This window comes from Primulina tabacum, chromosome 13, assembly GCF_025594145.1.
Source record: "Primulina tabacum isolate GXHZ01 chromosome 13, ASM2559414v2, whole genome shotgun sequence".
NCBI lineage: Eukaryota > Viridiplantae > Streptophyta > Magnoliopsida > Lamiales > Gesneriaceae > Primulina > Primulina tabacum.
In genome coordinates this window covers 1,017,581-1,035,784 of record NC_134562.1, presented here as the reverse complement: position 1 = coordinate 1,035,784, position 18,204 = coordinate 1,017,581, and the positions used below count along the sequence as shown (strand labels likewise).

Here is an 18,204-nt window from a genome sequence, read left to right as displayed (position 1 = left end):
AAGGTTTATACTCCATATCAGGATTGTTTCGGGGTTTGATGTCTTTTTTAGTTTGATGATTAAACACGGTCAAGTCCCGAGTGGTATAGAAAATGATAAGTTATTTAATTACTTCGATAGTAAGTACGATTGTTATGGTTAAGTTACGAAACTTAAGGTGCATGATTAATGTGTTAGTATGTGCAGCAGTAGCCCAGGCGAGTTCCAATGAAGCCCTCAAAATTATGTAAGTACGTTTGACGTGCAAAAAGAAAACGTTTTATGTTTTTGAGATATGCGAAATGTCTTGTGATCAATTATGAACGAGTTTGGAAGCCGAAGAACGTGTCTGAAGACCTCTCTACCCCGGTCAAGCATGACCGGGTTATGATCAGGATTGGGAAGCGGTAAAGCATGCCAGGGACCAATCCACCCAGTAAATCATGATCGGAGATCTTATGTATGTTGGAGTGGACGTTCTGTCGAAAGGTTGTGATGATCCCTGTCAGCACAGTGATGTGGTTTAGTCTGATCAGGCGCATTATGTTATGGTTCACTTGCTTTGAAACATATCTCTACGCAAAATGATTATGATTATGCATTTTTAAGTATGTACATTGCAGCACGTTTAAGAAATGATGACATGTCTATGTTTCAGTAAGTATATTCATATTTATGTAAGTATGTGCTATTTTAAAATGCATATGTATTACTTTCTATTCTTAGTTTATACATTTTGAATCTTTAGATTTACTAGACTTGATCGATGCAGGTGAGGATGAGTACGAGGAGACGAGAGGTTGGGACCAGTGAGTTGGTTCGGACGGTGGAGAGGCCTAACCCGAGGACCGCTTATGTTTTCAAGGATTTTTAAGCACGTTAAATTCATTTACTCTGATTTTATTAAAATTACGTCACGTTGTTTAAACAATTACTTGTTGCAAGCTCTTTTACATTTCAAATATTTAGACAAGCATTTTTATTGGTATTTCATTTTGAGAGATTATTACTTATTTAAGAAAAATTTTATTTTCCGCAAAATTTTAAGTAGTTTTAAGGTTACGGTATGTTACAAGATGTCCAATCATCTATGATATCTTCTCTATTTTTGAAGTCTAATATATCAAGATTAAGCAGTATCCCGTAAGGATGTATAGGCTCTAAAACATATTTCTCATAAGGTGATTGGTGCAAATGAATTTGACTTCTCTTTGACCTTGTTCCTGCTGGGTGCGATTCTCCACCAGTATAAAAGCCTGGTTGGGATTCTCTCATATTTATATTCTGAGATCCAACACTTTCTCTTGGTGGTTGCTCAGAAGATGACCAGGTTATGATAGATTGTTCACCCCCCGTTATGTTCATTTTAGATCTACAACCTTGAGATTAGCAAAAAATCCTGCAAGGGCTTGGAGATCCTCGAGACCAATCCTTTCTAACGTTGTCATCAGATTAATTTCTTTTATGAGACTGTTTTAATTAGATTGATCATTTTTTTCTTTTTCAGTTAAAGGTTTTGGCATCATTTTGACCTTCCCTCTTTGGTGTAATAAGGGCTCAGTACCAAATGATGATTGTAACCTTTCTTTTGAAGTCCTTTTACTAGAACTTGATTGTTGTTTTTGGTTTTGAATTCTTGTTCGTATATCCTTTAAGATTCCAAGAATTTCATCCTGGTTTTCAAGGATTTTTCCCACATTTTGTGGTACATAATACAATATATTGTCATAATTATGTACTGACTTTTGAATTTCTTTAAGATTTAGAGAGAGTTTAGAGAAATCCGGGACTATTCTTAGAAACTTGTTATTTTGAATCATAAATTTACCTTATGACTATGATAAGTTCCCCTCTTTCTTGATATCTAACATCGGTTAGATCTTTCTAATTTAAATATCCCAAATTTTTGGAATAAATCTTGCAAATAATCAATCTCGAACAAATGTTTGGATTCATATTATTTCAAAAATTCTCCTCCTCAAACATTGAATTACTTATGTAATAATAAATTTTTATATTTCAAATAATTTTACCTAGACTTTGATACCATTTTATAGCCCCAGTAAATCAATCATTAAATTTAACACATATAAGGATATTTTTGCCATTTTTATTATACTAGGGAGTTTAAATTTTAAATTTGATGAAGATCAATATATATATATATATAGACAAAAAACTTGTGTGAGACGGTCTCACGGGTCGTATTTTGTGGTACAGATCTTTTATTTGGGTCATCCATGAAAAAGTATTACTTTTTATGCTAAGAGTATTACTTTTTATTGTGAATATCGCTAGGGTTGAGCCGTCTCACAGATAAAGATTCGTGAGACCGTCTCACAAAAGACCTACTCATATATGTATATATATATACATACCAGATTTCAACTCAAAATCGCTATTGAAAAGGTATTTTGGTGTCACTTAAGTTAATATTTTAAATTTCATGAAGATCAACTATTTCTCAAGTGTTATAATTTTAAAATTAGTAAATAATTAAAAAAAAAATTTTGTGTGACCAAAACACAATCAAAATATTAGAAAAAAATTTATTCAACAATTACCTTTATCCTTTGAGGCATGCATTTATTTTCAAGTGAGTAGTAGCTCAAATTCAAAACATGATAATGAACAGGATAGAATTGTACAAGATTACCCAAACAAAGAGAAATTAGTCTAAAACCCAAGAACGCCAATTATATTATATACTAATTGGAATTGATATTATTATTTACATTTAAAGAGCAACATGCAAATATATTATGATATGGTGGAAATTATTGCATGCATGTGTTTACTGCGAGAGCACGCCCTTCATTTACTCCTCCCCTAACCAGTAACCACCTTGTTCCTCCCATCCGCCTATTAAACTTATTACCTCCATCCATAAAACCGCCATCGATCCCTAACAGCACACCAACACACTTAGAAATGGCTGCAGGTGGGCGGCGGCTTGACGACTCAAGGTTTTTCGTGGCGGCGGCGGTGTTGGTTCTGGGCGCAAATTTCAGTCTTGCAAGGGCTGCCTTAGTGCCCGCCATGTTTATATTCGGCGACTCTCTTATAGACAATGGCAACAACAATGACATGCCTTCTTTTGCTAAAGCCAATTATCTTCCTTACGGCATTGATTTTAATGGCGGTCCCACTGGAAGATTTTCCAATGGTTACACCATGGTCGATACAATTGGTAATGAATATATAGATCAGTATTTTACTGTACAAAGATTTGTGTATCATGGATCCAAGCCAACAATGTTTTCGTGCAGCCGAATCGCTTGGACTTCCACTCATTCCTGCTCATTCCGTGGCTTCCGGTGATCAAGCGCGGTTTGGTGTTAATTATGCCTCTGCTGCAGCTGGTATTCTTGATGATACAGGCAGAAATTTCGTGAGCAACTGATTTTATAACTTGGTTTCTTTATTGCATATGCTGTAAGTTAGATTAGGGTGGGAATTAATTGTGGGACTTTGATGGATGATGTACAGGTTGGTCGGATTCCATTTAATCAACAAATCAAAAACTTCGAGAATACTCTTGATCAAATGACAGGCAATCTTGCTGCAGAGGAGTTAGCAAAGTGCATTTTCTTTGTTGGGGTAGGCAGCAATGACTACCTCAACAACTACCTCATGCCAAATTACGATACAAAGAATCGGTACAATGCTCAACAATATGCAGATCTCTTGGTTCATCAGTATTCCCAGCAACTCTCAGTAAGACACATGTTGGGGTCAATTCCCATTTACTAGAATTTTTGAAGAAAAAATCAAAGCTAGGATATATGTCTCAAATTCGAAGTCCTTCGAGCAAACTCCTCATCGTTTCTTTATTTTTGTGTTAATGTGAATGCAGAGATTATATAATCTTGGAGCTAGGAAATTTGTAATAGCAGGGGTTGGATTAATGGGCTGTATTCCAAGCATTCTTGCTCAAAGCAGGGATGGCACATGTTCACAAGAAGTTAACCAGCTTGTGCTTCCATTTAACGCAAACGCAAAGGCTATGATCAACAGCCTCAGTTCTAATCTGCCAGGCTCTAAATTCGTGTACATCGATATTGCCAACATGTTTCAAGATCTCCTAGCAAATGCTAGATCATATGGTACTGAAAAGATTAATCCATTTCTATGATCAATACTTGAAGTTAATTATTTGAAACCATTGTCTTGTTAATTTTCAGTATTCTCTATGTTATAGGATTTAGCGTGGTGAATCGTGGGTGCTGTGGCATTGGGAGGAACAGAGGGCAGATCACTTGTCTTCCATTACAGACGCCGTGTCCGATCAGGAGACGATACATATTCTGGGATGCATACCACCCGACGGAAGCAGTTAATGTCTTGTTTGGTCAGAGTGCCTTCAATGGAAATGCGGATTTTGTTTATCCCATCAACATAGAGCAACTAGCCAATCTTTGAGAGAATTGCTCCTGTCTTTTTTATGATAGCTAGCTAAATGGATGTACTTCTAACTTGTGATGGCAGAAAGATTTAGGTATTTTGTTATGGAGTAAAGTAAGAATTCATGACTACGATTGAGTCCATTGATTATAACATTTCAACACGAACAGAGAGAAGTAGCAAGCTACATAATCCAGATTAACATTTTACATATTCAAATCAAACTCAACTAGTGACACCTTGAATCTTAAAGCATGGCTAACTGCTGTATATTAATCGGATAAGCAAATGATTTAGACTTGGAACTGTAAGCGTTCTTGGCGAGCAAAATGTTGACGTTTTCGGTGGGATGAAATGCATCCCAGAAAATGTACTTACCTCGATCATCGCATGGCGTTTGAAGAGGAAGGCATGTTATCTGGCCATTGTTTTTTCCCACTCCACAACAACCCTTGTCAAACACTTCGAAACCTATCCCCAAGTATTCACAAAAGAAAACTACAGTAAGAATGTGAAAAAAAGGATTTCAATCCAATTTTCAATCACCAAGAGGATTATGAAACTCTATATGTAAATGTATGCACCATAAGATTTTGCGTTCAGAATCAACTCTTGGCTGGCTTGAGATGAATCCAGGTAAACGAACTTCGCCCCTCGAAGCTGGCCATTGTTGAATCTATCAACCAGGTTCTTAAGACCGACATCAAAGAGTTCAACAGCCCTGTTGATTTTTTCATTACACTTGCTGTCATTGCCAGTGTATCGCGCTAGATGGTACGGTATGCATCCTATATTTCCAACTGATGCTACCGCCACTTTTCGCGCTCCCAAGTTGTATAACTCCTAAAGACACAAATACTCATGCGCACATATACATATACACATACTTGTAGAAAATCATTATAAACTAATGAAGAAATGCACAGTACCGTTAACTGTTTCGAATAATCTTGAATGAGAGCAGCTGCATAAGCACTAGGGGTGTAGTTTGAACTCGTGGAATAGTAGTCGGTCATAAAATAATTGTTGAGATAGTCGTTGCTTCCCAGTCCAGAGTAAAATATGCACTTGTTAAGATAGTTTCCTGCTGCAGCAACATCTCCTCGAAAGAACCTAATCATCAGCTGCACAGTCCTAGCAAAGCTACCAAGTTGTTGGGTCATTGACATGTGATCACCCTGCATTATATGATCATATACTCAAGATAAATATCTAATAAACATAGCTGTAACATGCAGCATTGCATTTAATGTGTAACGACCAAATTATTTCCAGTTTCGTCGCGAATCCCGGAAGCTCCTGACGCATAATTTACTCCTCGAAGTATTTCTCGGCCCATAGTCCTGGAGTTTGGTGGGATGTAGTTTGGAAAACCCAACAGTTGAGCTGAAAAAAGAAACAAAGACAACTAAGCCATAGAATCAATCTTAGTAATTAACATACATGTTCTACAGAGATTACATATACAGGAATATAGTTGTTCTGTTGTTAGATAGTACCTAAGATATCGACGAAAGTACGGCCATTGGTGAAGCGTCCGGTGGCGCCTTGCGAGAAATCGATGCCATAAGGATCGTAATTTGATCGAGCAAGAGTGAGTATCTCGTTGTTATTGCCGTTGTCGACCAACGAATCGCCGAATATGAAGAAGCAAGGCACTTGGGGAACTTGATCGATAGACTGTGAAGAAATTACTGTTAAACACCACAAATTCAGAACAAGCCACAAACCACTCAACTTTTCCATATTTTGTTCTAATAATTCATATTGTGTATGCATGCATGCATGTAGCTAGAATATATATGCTGAAAAGGCAGTCTTTTTAGCTGTATTTCACGAATGCTTTCTGTATGTGCGTTGGAACAGCAGTATAACATCTTATGTCTCGTGATTTAGAACAATGGATTGGGTGCGTAGTTATTACGAGTTTCTTTAGCAAAAATGTGTGGGTACAATTTCAAGATTTTCACTGAAAAAAAGGTAATGTATGGTGCCTTATCTTTAGCTTCTTCGGAATCATAACATTAGTGTTCATGCTCTTAATTTGATGCCAGGTGAGATTTGTTAAGAGAGATTCATGGATTTAGGAGATTGAAATTGAAATTTTAAAAATTTACCCAAATACATCAAATTACAACCGGATTAGTTGGATTATTAGGCATCGTTTGGTATCGTTTGGTTCGTGTGATAGGATAAGGAAATGATATATAATAATAGTGATTATAAAATGAATAGTAACGATAAATAACACATAGTGATAAATTATATGATGTTTGACATGATTTTAAATTTCTTGATTATTTTTGTTAATTATATTGTTATTACTAAAATGGTCTCGTCATATATTAATTAGTAATATATTCTTAAAATGATTGAATAAATAAATAAAATTTTTAGAATTAATTTATTTAAAAATTTATAAATAGAATAAAATATTATATTAAGGGCAAACTTTAAATCACTCTTCATTCTCAATCTCAACTTTCTCCTCACTCCACATTCCTATATTTCTTTGTTTTAACTCCCTAATTTTCAAAATTTTCAAAAACATTCTTAATCTTTTTTATTTTGGTACGTGGCATTATTACACATATCGAACCTGTTCTTGAAGGCATATAGCCTTAAGAAATACAATTGTGCAAGGTTTACAACTTATATACCATACTCAAATGATTGATTTTTTTAAAAAAAATTTTATAAACTGGCCAATCATGCTTCCGTATAATAGATCGAACTATTTACCTTTTTGATCAAAGTGCCGTCGGGTTATATTCACCGGATTTTACAAATTGCTCCTCACAGCCTAACCACGCAGTCGCAACAGATGGTTCCTGACGTAGATTCCTTCAACAACACCTAGTACAACCCTGTTTTGTTTCCTATCTCAGGATGTATAGTAAAGTAGTTCAATCTGAGAGTAATACATGGGACAAAAGCCTAGGTTTTTTTTATTCAAACATACCAAATATTATTACATAGTAACCTCCTGTAGAGGAGGAGAAACTTGTTTAGCTACTTAGAGTTGCCGAAGTTAAAACACACATAAAATAGAAAGAGAAATATTACAATGTTTTCAAAGAAAATGAAGAGGTTGAATGATCCCTTCATCTTCCTTCTGCTTTTTCTTATTTATAGAAACTCTTTGCGGTTTTAGATTTCGGACTTCCAATTCTTGGCATAACTTTTCTTTAATGCCTTCCAGCTGTGTTTGGTATTATCTCTTGAGTGGGTCGAGTGAGTGATTGAGTGGTCCCTCCACTTGAGTTGTCTTCTTCCTAGATTATTAATCCAGAAACAGCTTGTTCTCCTGATCTTATCTTCTGGCATAACCAGTAGATATGTGTTTGTATCATATCAGTTGAGATCTCGTTCCCTTCTTCTTTTAACAGTTTGTAGAGATCTTTAAAATTCATCAGCTGCTTTCTTAATGCTTTAATCCGTCTTTTAGAAACCTTAAGATATGTAGCATACATTTTCTTTGGTTCTAAATTTCGGTTTAAATCTTGTGTGATTTTCTTGTCCCCATTTATTCTTTATTTATAGTTGTTTGGGTCCAAGTTTTCTTGGTCATTTAGTGGGTTTATTACATGCCCACTATCTCCTATCGGGGAATCTTTTCACTCTTGTAAACCCCAAAGAAAAGTGATGGTAGTCAAATGTCCACTTATTTTTGTCGAGGATTCTTAAACTTTTGGTGTCCCCGAGGAAAACGTGGTTGTGGTCCTTCACCACTTGGTCCTGTCTCTGCAAGATGCTTCATGTCGGACCAAAGCTTGAAGCCCTTGCCGAATTCTGGCTCCTTTTGATTTGGGCATTCTGGAAAGACTATGTTCTGACCATCTTCCCACATGAGCCATGTTGCAGTATTTTCGACGAGTTTCTTTACTCCCCTGCAGCTTGTTATTCCACAAAAGATTTCTTTTCTTTTCAAATAGATCTTCTGCAAAACTTGTGGTTTTTCCTGTCATAGTATTTAACATGAATGATCCGTTTACCGAATTATGATAAAATTTAAACGGAAACTTGACTTTGTCCATCTCAGTTAGACAGACCCATAAACCTCATGCTCTTCTGGTGGAAATGTCATCGCCAGTTACTGAAGCAACAAGGGGTATTTCTTCGTTTGGAGGATCTTTGATGAATTTTTGAACATTAACATCTGGCATCCTTAACTTGATGAAATGAAAGGCTTCTTGAGAGCCTTTTCCTGCTGGTTCAGGTGTTGTACTAAAGAAGTATAGCTCCAGAATGTCTCCTCTGGACAAATAATCATTATTCACCCATGTCTCATGAACCACTTCCTGAATCCATTTAGAGAGTCCTGAAATTTCAAGGAAGCAGGGTGATGTAGTATAAACCGAGTCAAGAGCCCCGAATTCATACCAAGCTTTAACTTCATTTGGATATGAATTTGGTTTCATCCATACCCTATAATATTTCCTTGAGACATCAACCTTGATTGTGGCGGGGTTAATGCCCACTCTTGTTTTCAATTTCTCCCAATTTTGTTGGTATACCTGAAATGGAGAGATTGTTGCTTCATTAGTATCAACCTTAGATTTATCCTTGTCAGTATTATGTCTTTTCTTCTTCATCCCCGAGGTGAAGGGTTGACTTGAAGACTCGAGATATGAATCTGGTGAAAGGGGATCGGTTACGGTGTCCGGATGCGCAACGGACGTTTCAAAAAAAAATATTTTACAAGAAAACCGAGCGCCCCAACGTATTATGTGTAGCAAATACAAAAAACACAAAATGTCATAGATAGAATGTTTAGAATTTTTTACGTATCAATCACAAGGATTGATCTAAGTTGTAAACAACTTAGCTCTTGAAGGTAGACAATCTATAAGCTTTTCTTGAGCACTCCTTGCTCAAATTTTTCTTTCTTTCAAATTAGGTCCACCACTAACAAGGTAGATCCACTCTAATTTTGCACTAGAAAAATTAGAGCATTTTTCTTTGAGAAGTTTATACTTTCCTCAACAAAATGAAGAAGAAAAATTGGAGGGAATGGGATTGGAAATTTTGGCCATTCTTTTTTGGAGGAGAGAGGGAGAAAGTTTTTCTTGGTTGTGTAAAAATTAAGTGTGTCCCAAAGGCATGCATGCCATTACTCAAAAAGTTGCCTCCAACCCTTCACCTCCCAAACATGTAATTTTTTTTGTGCTTGTGACAATTACAAAGCCCATAGGCTTTTATTTAAATATATCAAACATATTTGAGACTATTTAAAATTTACTTGATTTTACTCAAGCCCACTATTTGAATAATTATTTCCTATTGGGCTCTACAAGGCCCAATGTTATTTAATTAATTCAACACTTGAATTAATTTAATTATTTGGACTCTACTAGGCCCACTAGTGTTTAATTAATTCAAAATTTGAATTAGTTTAATTTAGTCCATAATAATGTTTATGAAAATCATAATTTTCAAATACATTATTTATTTAAGCCATCTTTTAATTTAGGAACACTTCCACAAATTAAAAGTTACATTCCCCATAATCCTCTTATAGAAGTCATACTTCTATTTTTCTTAGCTCTTATAAACTCCTTTATATGTCGTTCAACACATTGAACTATTTTCTTTTCTCAACGAGATTTAGAAAGTTAGCACTTTTGTGACCCTCAATGGTTCATTGATACAACTAGCAGTGAGTTCAAATCTCTATGTGATTCGTGACTAAACATGTCCTTATATAAGCATACCTAGTTGCTCCATTCTTATTTTTCAACTCCTTGATAATAAGAACGTCAGAACTCAAGTCTGATAGTACCCAACCAATCATGTTAAACGCCTAACAGCATCGCTTACATGATTCCTTAGGTATCAAATAATAGTGCCTGCAAGGACAATTCTATTATGATTAACGTACAATACGGTCTCTTCATCTCATATATCCCGACCGATTCGACAACTATTGGTATATCAAGAATTGTCAAAGAATCGATACTGTAGTGCCCAAATTCAATACACGTATAACTCATGCATTTATTTAATTGTTAAATATTTTATTTAAGTTTAAAATGATTTTAGTGATGCATGATTTATTTAAATTGTATTATTTTAATGTTTATGTGATGCACGTTAAAATATTTTCTCGAGTTTATGTTTCAGGCGATTATTCGATGCGGGACCTAGGAAAAAGAGACCCGGTGACGATTTTGGCGATTTTTAAAGTGGTATTTTATTTTAAGTCGAGGTTGGGGCATTTTAACTAGTTTATTTATCTTTCAACATTTTAAAGCCTAATTTATTTATTTAGTGGATTTATGAGTTTAAAACCTGTAAAGATTTATTACTTGTGCACTTATTTTAAATTAAGGGATGTTGTTAAAGTTAGAGGTGAATTAGCTTTTTAATTAGTTGTTAAATAGTTTCCCTAATTAACATCCTTAATCCCCTCCCCACTACCCAAAACTCACGCACACACCTATTTTCACACACACACTCACGTACTAACACACACACACTTACTTCACAATCCATTTTTCAGATTTTTAATATTTTGAGAGGAGAAATTTTAGGGTTCTAAGAACCTTTAGCAGCCGTCCCTCTCCTTCAAATTTCTCAGCAACTTTTCTTTAATTTGTTTGCAAGAATACAGCGCCACGTTCGTCCCGGATCGACCCTCACTGCGTCTCCGCTTCGGTATCGTCGGTTCGGTAAATTTTAATATCAAAAGGCACGTATATTCTGTTATTTCTGCATCGATCATGTCATAGTATGTGTTGTGTTGTTTTATGCGTAAAATCCATGTATGATGTGTAAGATTTGGGCAGAAGCATGTTGGATCGATTTTGAAACGTTTTTAGATCTAAAAGTTCGAAATTTACTGTTCTTTTGAAAACTGCGATTTTTAGGTCATGATTTTGGGAAAACTTTCAACATGAAAATTGTAGAAATTTTCGATACCTTCGATTTGATATAAAATTTGAGTTATTTAGATAAAAATTGAGTGAGTTATGATCATTTTTGTGGGACTGCTCAAACTGCATTTTCAGAAAAATATGTTTATTAATGCGTTCTTGAAGTTTTAATGTTGCAGGCTTCGTTGGGGATCGACGGGTGATTGTTGCTGCATATAGGTATATTGGTAATGATGTTGGGAGTATTATTGAGGTTTCGTTTCTTGTCGATAGGCTTTGGGATTAATTAGAAATCGTAGGAAACAATTTGATGTCATTTGCCGTATTTTTGTGTCGTATGTGTCGTAGGTTGAACGTCGTTGCTTTGGGGCGTTTGTACGAGTTTGTTTTGACGTTATGGAATGCTAGGATGGGTCTCAGGGTGTCGGTTCATGGTCCATACAATCGAGTCTAGAACGACAAGCATCGCGTATATTGAAATTTCGTTAGTTTGATCTTCCCGTAGGTACACAGACCCCCACACGGACCAGGGCACGGGGTCCTTGCCTTTGTTTCTTTTCGATGTCAAATTTGCGAGGCTACCAGGACCCCTACACGGATCCTAGCACGGGGTCCGTGTCCTTCCCTCTTTTCGGTAGGTCTTTTAGCAAACCTACACGGACCCGTAGCCGGACCTGAGCACAGGGTCCGTGTAGCACCTGTTTTGGGAAAACTTTATTGTGCTCTTGGGTTTTCATATCATGGTTCAACGCAATGATTATATGAGGTCAAGTCCCGAGCGATTTAGAATGTCTTAAGTTATTTATTTAATTCGGTAGTGAGCACGAATACCTACATCTAGGTTATGCAAGTTAAGCATTTGAATTCGAGTTAGTATGTGCAGCAACGGCCCCAAACGAAATCCAACGAATCCCTCAACGCCAAGTAAGTATGTTGACGTGCAAAAGAAATTATTTTCAAGTTTTTGAAGTATGCTAAATATCTTGTGACCAATGTGTTTGGGGTTGGAAAGCGTTAAATCATGAACGGGGACCAACCCACCCCGTTAAAGCATGAACGGGTTTAGATCAGGATCAGGAAAGCGTTAAGCATGAACGGGGACCAATCCACCCGTTAAAGCATGAACGAGGATCTCATGTATGTGGCAGTGGGTTCGTCCCTGTCAGCCCAGTGCTGTGGTTTAGTCTGATCAGGAGATTTATGTTATGGGTCACTTGCTTTGAAACATGCCTCTAGCAAAATAATGAAATTCATGTATGTTTATGTATGTACAAGTATGCAAGCATGTTTATGAAAGTTTTCACGTTATGGCACGTCTAAGTTATGTATGTATGATCATGTTTAGTGTAAGTTCAAGTATGTATGTTCTATTTTAAAGTTGCATGTGGTTTTATTACGTATTATTCGTTACTCTCAGTTTATATGTGTTGAGTCTTTAGACTCACTAGACTTGATCGATGGAGGTGAGGATGTTTTTGAGGAGGCTGGAGGTAGGGACCAAGGAGCAGGCTTGGACTGAGCGGGAGGCTAGACCCGAGGACCGCCATGTTTTAAGTTTTATGAAAACATTCAATACTTTTATCAAACTTTAAATTTCAAATCTTTTGTTGCAACAATTTTTGAGACGTAATGTTTATCTCTTTTATCAAATGTTATATGTTCACGTTTCAATTAAGAAAATTTTAAATTTTTACGCAAATTTTGAGTAGTAAAAGTACGGTACGTTACAGTTGGTATCAGAGCCGTATTCTTGTACAGAGTTATGCCTATTGCCAGTCGCAAGAGGCTCACGAAGTCACACCTCAAGTCAGTAAGTTTTAAAGTTTCAAATTTATGTTATGTAGTAAGCATTAAATTCTGATTTCAGCATGTGCATATTTTAAAGTTCAAGTATGTGCATCTTATGTTGTCTATATCATGTTCATGCATGTTGGGTTTACGTGTTAGGTAAATTATTGAAACAGTATGCCTCCTAGACGTGTGATCGACCGTGAAGCCAGGGAGGAGGACAGAGAGCCTCGAGGCCCCGACCGGAGGCTGTGTATGAAAGATTCAGGAGGATGAATCCGAAGGAGTTTTTGGGTACCACTGACCTGATGATAGCTGAGGGATGGATTAAGTCCATCGAGGTAATCTTCGATTTTATGGAACTGACCGATGCAGATAGGGTTAGGTGTGCCACGTTCCTTCTGACAGGGGACGCTAGATTATGGTGGGAGAGTGGGTCAGTGGCAGTCAACTTGCAGGTGTTGCCTTGGAATGGTTTCAAGGAGGTGTTCTACTCCAAGTACTTCACTTAAGAAGTACGTTCCCGTCTGACCAGGGAGTTCATGTCACTGCGGCAGGGAGACACCAGTATGGCAGACTTTGTCAGAAGTTTGAGAGGGGGTGTCACTTTGTACCCCTGATAGCTAATGATGCGAGAGTAAGCTGAGGCATTTCATGGATGGATTGCGGCCGATCTTGCGCCATGATGTTCGAGTTGCTGGTTCTACTACTTATGCAGTCGCCGTATCTAGAGCATTGGTGGCAGAGCAGGATCAGAGGGATATCGAGTTGGACAGGCAGGGCAAGAGGCCCTATCACCACCGCAACACCAGCAACAGCAGCATCAGAGACCCCAGTTTAAGAAACCGTATCAGGGACCGCCGGGGAAGAAGCCTTATCAGGGACCGCCAAGAGGCAAGGGTCCGATTCAGCAGCAGGGGGAGCCTCACAAGCCCGAAAATTTCCTGGTATGCCCTAAGTGCAACCGCCAGTATCCGGGGCAGTCCTTATATGGGTCAGGCAAGTGTTTTAAATGTGGAGCTACTGACCACATGCTGAAAGAGTTCCCACAGTGGAAACAGCCAACTCAGGGCAGAGTATTCACCATGCATGCACAGGAGGCGAACCCAGACACGACACTTTTTGACTGGTATCTTATTTAATTCGGCACAGTATTAAATTTTTGCCTTGCGTGTTGGAATTTTATTTGGGATTATTAGTGTAACGTCTCACTCATTTTTAAAATTCTACTGGACATTTTTTTTTCTAGAATAAAACCTAAAAGTTCGCATTTTCGAAATAACATTTAAAAATGATCTTAAATATTTGACAATAAAAATAGCGCAATTTAAAATAATCAAACTCGTTCAAAATCATACGTAAGCATAAACGAATAAAAATCTTAAATTCATCATCGTAAGAAAATGTTCATCTCATCTCAATTTCATAAATCATAATGCGGAAAACATGTGGTCCTCGGGTTGTGTCGCCCACCAGGTCTGCTGACTCAGAGTCCAACACCTCCAGTCTCCTCAACATCGAACTCACCTGCATCACACACGCCTAGTGAGTCTAAAGACTCAACACACCTGCACCGTTAATAGCAAATACATATACATATAACACAGCAGTGAAAAATACCATACTCAACATACATTTCATGAACTTTAAAAAACGTAACATAAATGTATCGTGTAAAATCATGACGTGTCAAAACAGCTCATCGTTAATCATTATTCATCGTTTATCATTTATCGTTCATCGTTCATCATTCATCGTTCATCATTCATCATTCATTTATCGTTCATCATTCATCTTTCATCATTTATCATTGGTGAATTCAGTTCATTAGAGGTGACTATCGTACATCATTTACGATGGATCCATCATACATAGAACCGCGGTACCCGGCGGCTGTCAGACATCAGTGACAGGATCACCCATCCACTGTGCCTAGGCCTCATCATCAGCATTTACATATACGTCTTAACCATTTACATATACTTCGATAGCCACAACTAATTCCCATCATTCAAAACATTATCATTTTCAACACTTATAAAAATCTTGAATAAATGCAATTTTTCTTAAATCCAAGCATGCGACGTATATTTTCATAAAATCTTAAAATCGTGATCATGATGCATGAACATTTAAAATATCATAAATTTGTGCTCAGGGCGCTGCCAGGACCAAAATCTCACCCCGGGTGCAAAATGACCATTTTGCCCCTGGAAACCCAAAATTTATCGTTTCACCTCTAGACGTAAAATTTCACGTTTTTGATCTTTTCATAATTCCATTGACTCTAACATGTCCCAAATAATTATTTAAGCCTACATGAATTTTCTCATATTTTTACTTGGCTTAAATCGATAACTTTTAAATTAATCTTTAAATATAACATTTTAATGCGTTTTAATCCCGAATTAAACCAACCCTTAGCATAAAATTCTCAAATTAAAAACTTAGACTTCTAATAATTATTTGAGCTTAAATATAATTTTTCATAATTTTATTAAGCTTAAATCTAGGCATTTCAATTAATTCTTTAATTAACGTTTCGTGCGGCGACTAAACCCTGAATAATTCCAAAACTCATTATTTTGATCCGAAGCTTACCAAACTCCTTAAAATGTCCCAAAACATTTTTAAAATCATCCCTAGACGTAAACTCGAGTCCATTTCATAACTTAACCGAATTGTTTTAAAAATTAGACCGGAATCCCGATTTTAACCCGAATCGAACCGAAACTTAACCAAAACTTTCCCAACTTCATACCACACCCTAAAAACACTTAAAAGGTTCTACGAACCCCCAAAAACCAAGCTCTTACATGTGCGGACCACCCTTAACCGCTGCTAGAAAAATCCAGCAACTTTCTTAACTATAAAGCCTAGTACCTCCCGTCCTTTCTTGCGCTCTAGCCTTCGCCCGGCTGCTCCAGCACTGACTCAACTCTCCTGGGACCATCCTATGACGACACTACACCTACTGAACCCACGCTAATGATCCCATGCATGCTGGAGGTCCCAGCTCCTCGCTAAACCACCCAAGATGATCGACCAAGCTCCTCCTCGTAGCAGCTCCCTTACGCTGCTCTCAAGTCCAGACTAGCAGAGTTCGAGCTCTTCCAGATCGTGACTCAAACCCATCAGAGACCAGCCCATGGCCTGGACATGCCTTCGGCCTCCCTTTAGTTCGAAACCCAACCCGATCGAGACACCCCAAAGCACAACCACTCGGCCCTTCAACCTACAGCAGACCACAACCGATCATAACCTTCAAACAATATCTTTACACATTCAACAGTCCCTTAACAGCCAGTACTCGAAGACCCTTGCACAACCGAGACAGAACCGATCCTCGATCTAGCCCTTATACGCGCACTAGCGCCCGAACGAACGGCTTTTCCCTGCATAGATCTGAACCGAGGCCCTCTCAGGTTATTCTAACATAAACCTCGACATTTACAGCCCCTAAGGACCCTAGATCGGCAGCCCCTTGCACCCAAACATCAAACACGTGAGTTAAATGCATAAAATACTGTTTTTCACGAACAAGACGAAGCATAAACGAAGCAACAATTGGTTTAAACATTTTTCGTATGCGAGCACACATGTAACAGCATATAATGGCGTGAATAATGCAGAAATAAGGATACATGGCGTGCCTGATGAAGTTTCCTACGCAAGAAGATGAAGAAATGAGCAACGGGAGCGCCGGAGAAATTCCCACTCAAGAATAAGCTATGGCCGATCTTTCAGCTGCTGGGTGTGATAAAAATGAGAGGGAGCTCTTGAATAATGGAGGTGTCGGCTGGTGAAATGTATAATAATGCGTGTAGGGTAGGTTTAAGTTTAGTTTAGGATATTATTAAAATAGTTGATTAATAGATAATGAGCTAAAAATTGTCATTTGAGAGTTTAAAAATATATTTAAGCCCAATAAGCTTAAAAGTAGGCTCATGAAATCCAAACACACTCCGAAAAAATATTTGGTGTTGGAAAGTTTTTGAAAATATTAGCCGAGTCCTTAAAAAGTCCCTCGATCCGATAAAAAAATACGTACCGTTGAAAATTAAAATCTTGCGGATAAAAATACCCAATAAATCCCAATTCTTGAAAAATATCTTTAAAACATCTTATATTAATTAATAAAAATTAATCGTGTAATTAAAATAATTTTCCTGAAAATTCTCCGGTCTCCGATCCCCGTTCGTGCGTGAAATGCAACTTAAAAATCTTTAATGCATGAACCTTTAAAATTTCATGGAATAAAATCTATCATGCAATAATAATGTATAAAATGCATAAAAATAATTAAACACAATTTAATAAAATAAAAATACATTTTATGCTTTAAAAGAATTTAATAAAATACCAAAGAATTTAATAATTTGCATGTATGTAGTTCACGTGGACTTTTCGATTTTCGGGACGTTACAATCTTTCCCCCTTAAATTGAATTTCGTCCCCGAAATTCGTTTATCCTCGATAAACAAAAAGTTTAGACTCTTAATTCTAGAATCCCAATATTCCACGCTTCCGCTGCGCTACTCTGATAAAATAAATGTTAAGATGTCCTTACATCTCTCAATCCTAATAATATTTGCCTACAAAAATTCTCGATTTCGAATCACAAATTAAAATGACTTAGGGTGATTTAGTTCTATTCTACTATGGCCTCAAACTTCAACTTTTCTCAAACTTCCCAATATTAGAAATGATAGTCCGAATTTTTATTGCGTCTTACTTTTCTTATACTATACCCATAATGTTCATTGACTTATTACATTTGTATTTATGCAGTTTGACCTAAGAAACCTTAGCACCAAAATTTACTGATCGACTTCTATCCTTGGTATTACACTTAGAAGTTAAATCTTACTTCAACCCCATAATAATATTAACCTAAGATCATTGAATCAAATCTTGTCTTACGGCACCAAACTTACGTCACTTAATTATTTAAAAATTCATCCCAAATATTAAATTGCTGCAAATCTTAATCCTCGAGTAACGTTAATCCATAACACCCAAAATATACAATATCAATCTTCTACCTAAATAATAAAATCATTCTAGCACCAATTACATATTTAAACTATTATCTTCCCAATTGCAATAAATTTGAGGCCTTAGACTTTGGACTTCCCTCATTGAAACGAATGTCGCA

At 36.9% G+C, this 18,204-nt stretch overlaps 2 protein-coding genes and 1 long non-coding RNA gene across 3 annotated transcripts; 1 reads left to right on the top strand and 2 right to left on the bottom strand.

The window, feature by feature from the left end:
• The first annotated feature begins 2,812 nt into the window (after positions 1-2,812).
• On the top strand, positions 2,813-4,406 carry LOC142523167 (GDSL esterase/lipase At1g71691-like). Its single transcript, XM_075626823.1, has 5 exons — positions 2,813-3,169; positions 3,249-3,370; positions 3,469-3,696; positions 3,836-4,085; positions 4,181-4,406. The coding sequence occupies exons 1-5, from the start codon at positions 2,911-2,913 to the stop codon at positions 4,399-4,401; spliced, it is 1,080 nt and encodes a 359-aa protein (XP_075482938.1). The 5' UTR covers positions 2,813-2,910; the 3' UTR covers positions 4,402-4,406.
• Positions 4,407-4,498: 92 nt separating this feature from the next.
• LOC142523165 (GDSL esterase/lipase At1g33811-like) lies at positions 4,499-6,164 on the bottom strand. The gene is made up of 5 exons (XM_075626822.1): positions 5,883-6,164; positions 5,645-5,769; positions 5,313-5,561; positions 4,968-5,226; positions 4,499-4,854 (listed from the first exon to the last, which is right to left on the bottom strand). Exons 1-5 carry the CDS (start codon positions 6,160-6,162, stop codon positions 4,631-4,633), a joined length of 1,137 nt encoding a protein of 378 aa, XP_075482937.1. The 5' UTR covers positions 6,163-6,164; the 3' UTR covers positions 4,499-4,630.
• An 8,146-nt stretch (positions 6,165-14,310) lies between these two features.
• LOC142523448 (uncharacterized) lies at positions 14,311-16,831 on the bottom strand. The gene is made up of 2 exons (XR_012814662.1): positions 16,700-16,831; positions 14,311-14,573 (listed from the first exon to the last, which is right to left on the bottom strand). It is a non-coding gene; the product is annotated as an uncharacterized LOC142523448 (long non-coding RNA).
• Between the last annotated feature and the right edge of the window lie 1,373 nt (positions 16,832-18,204).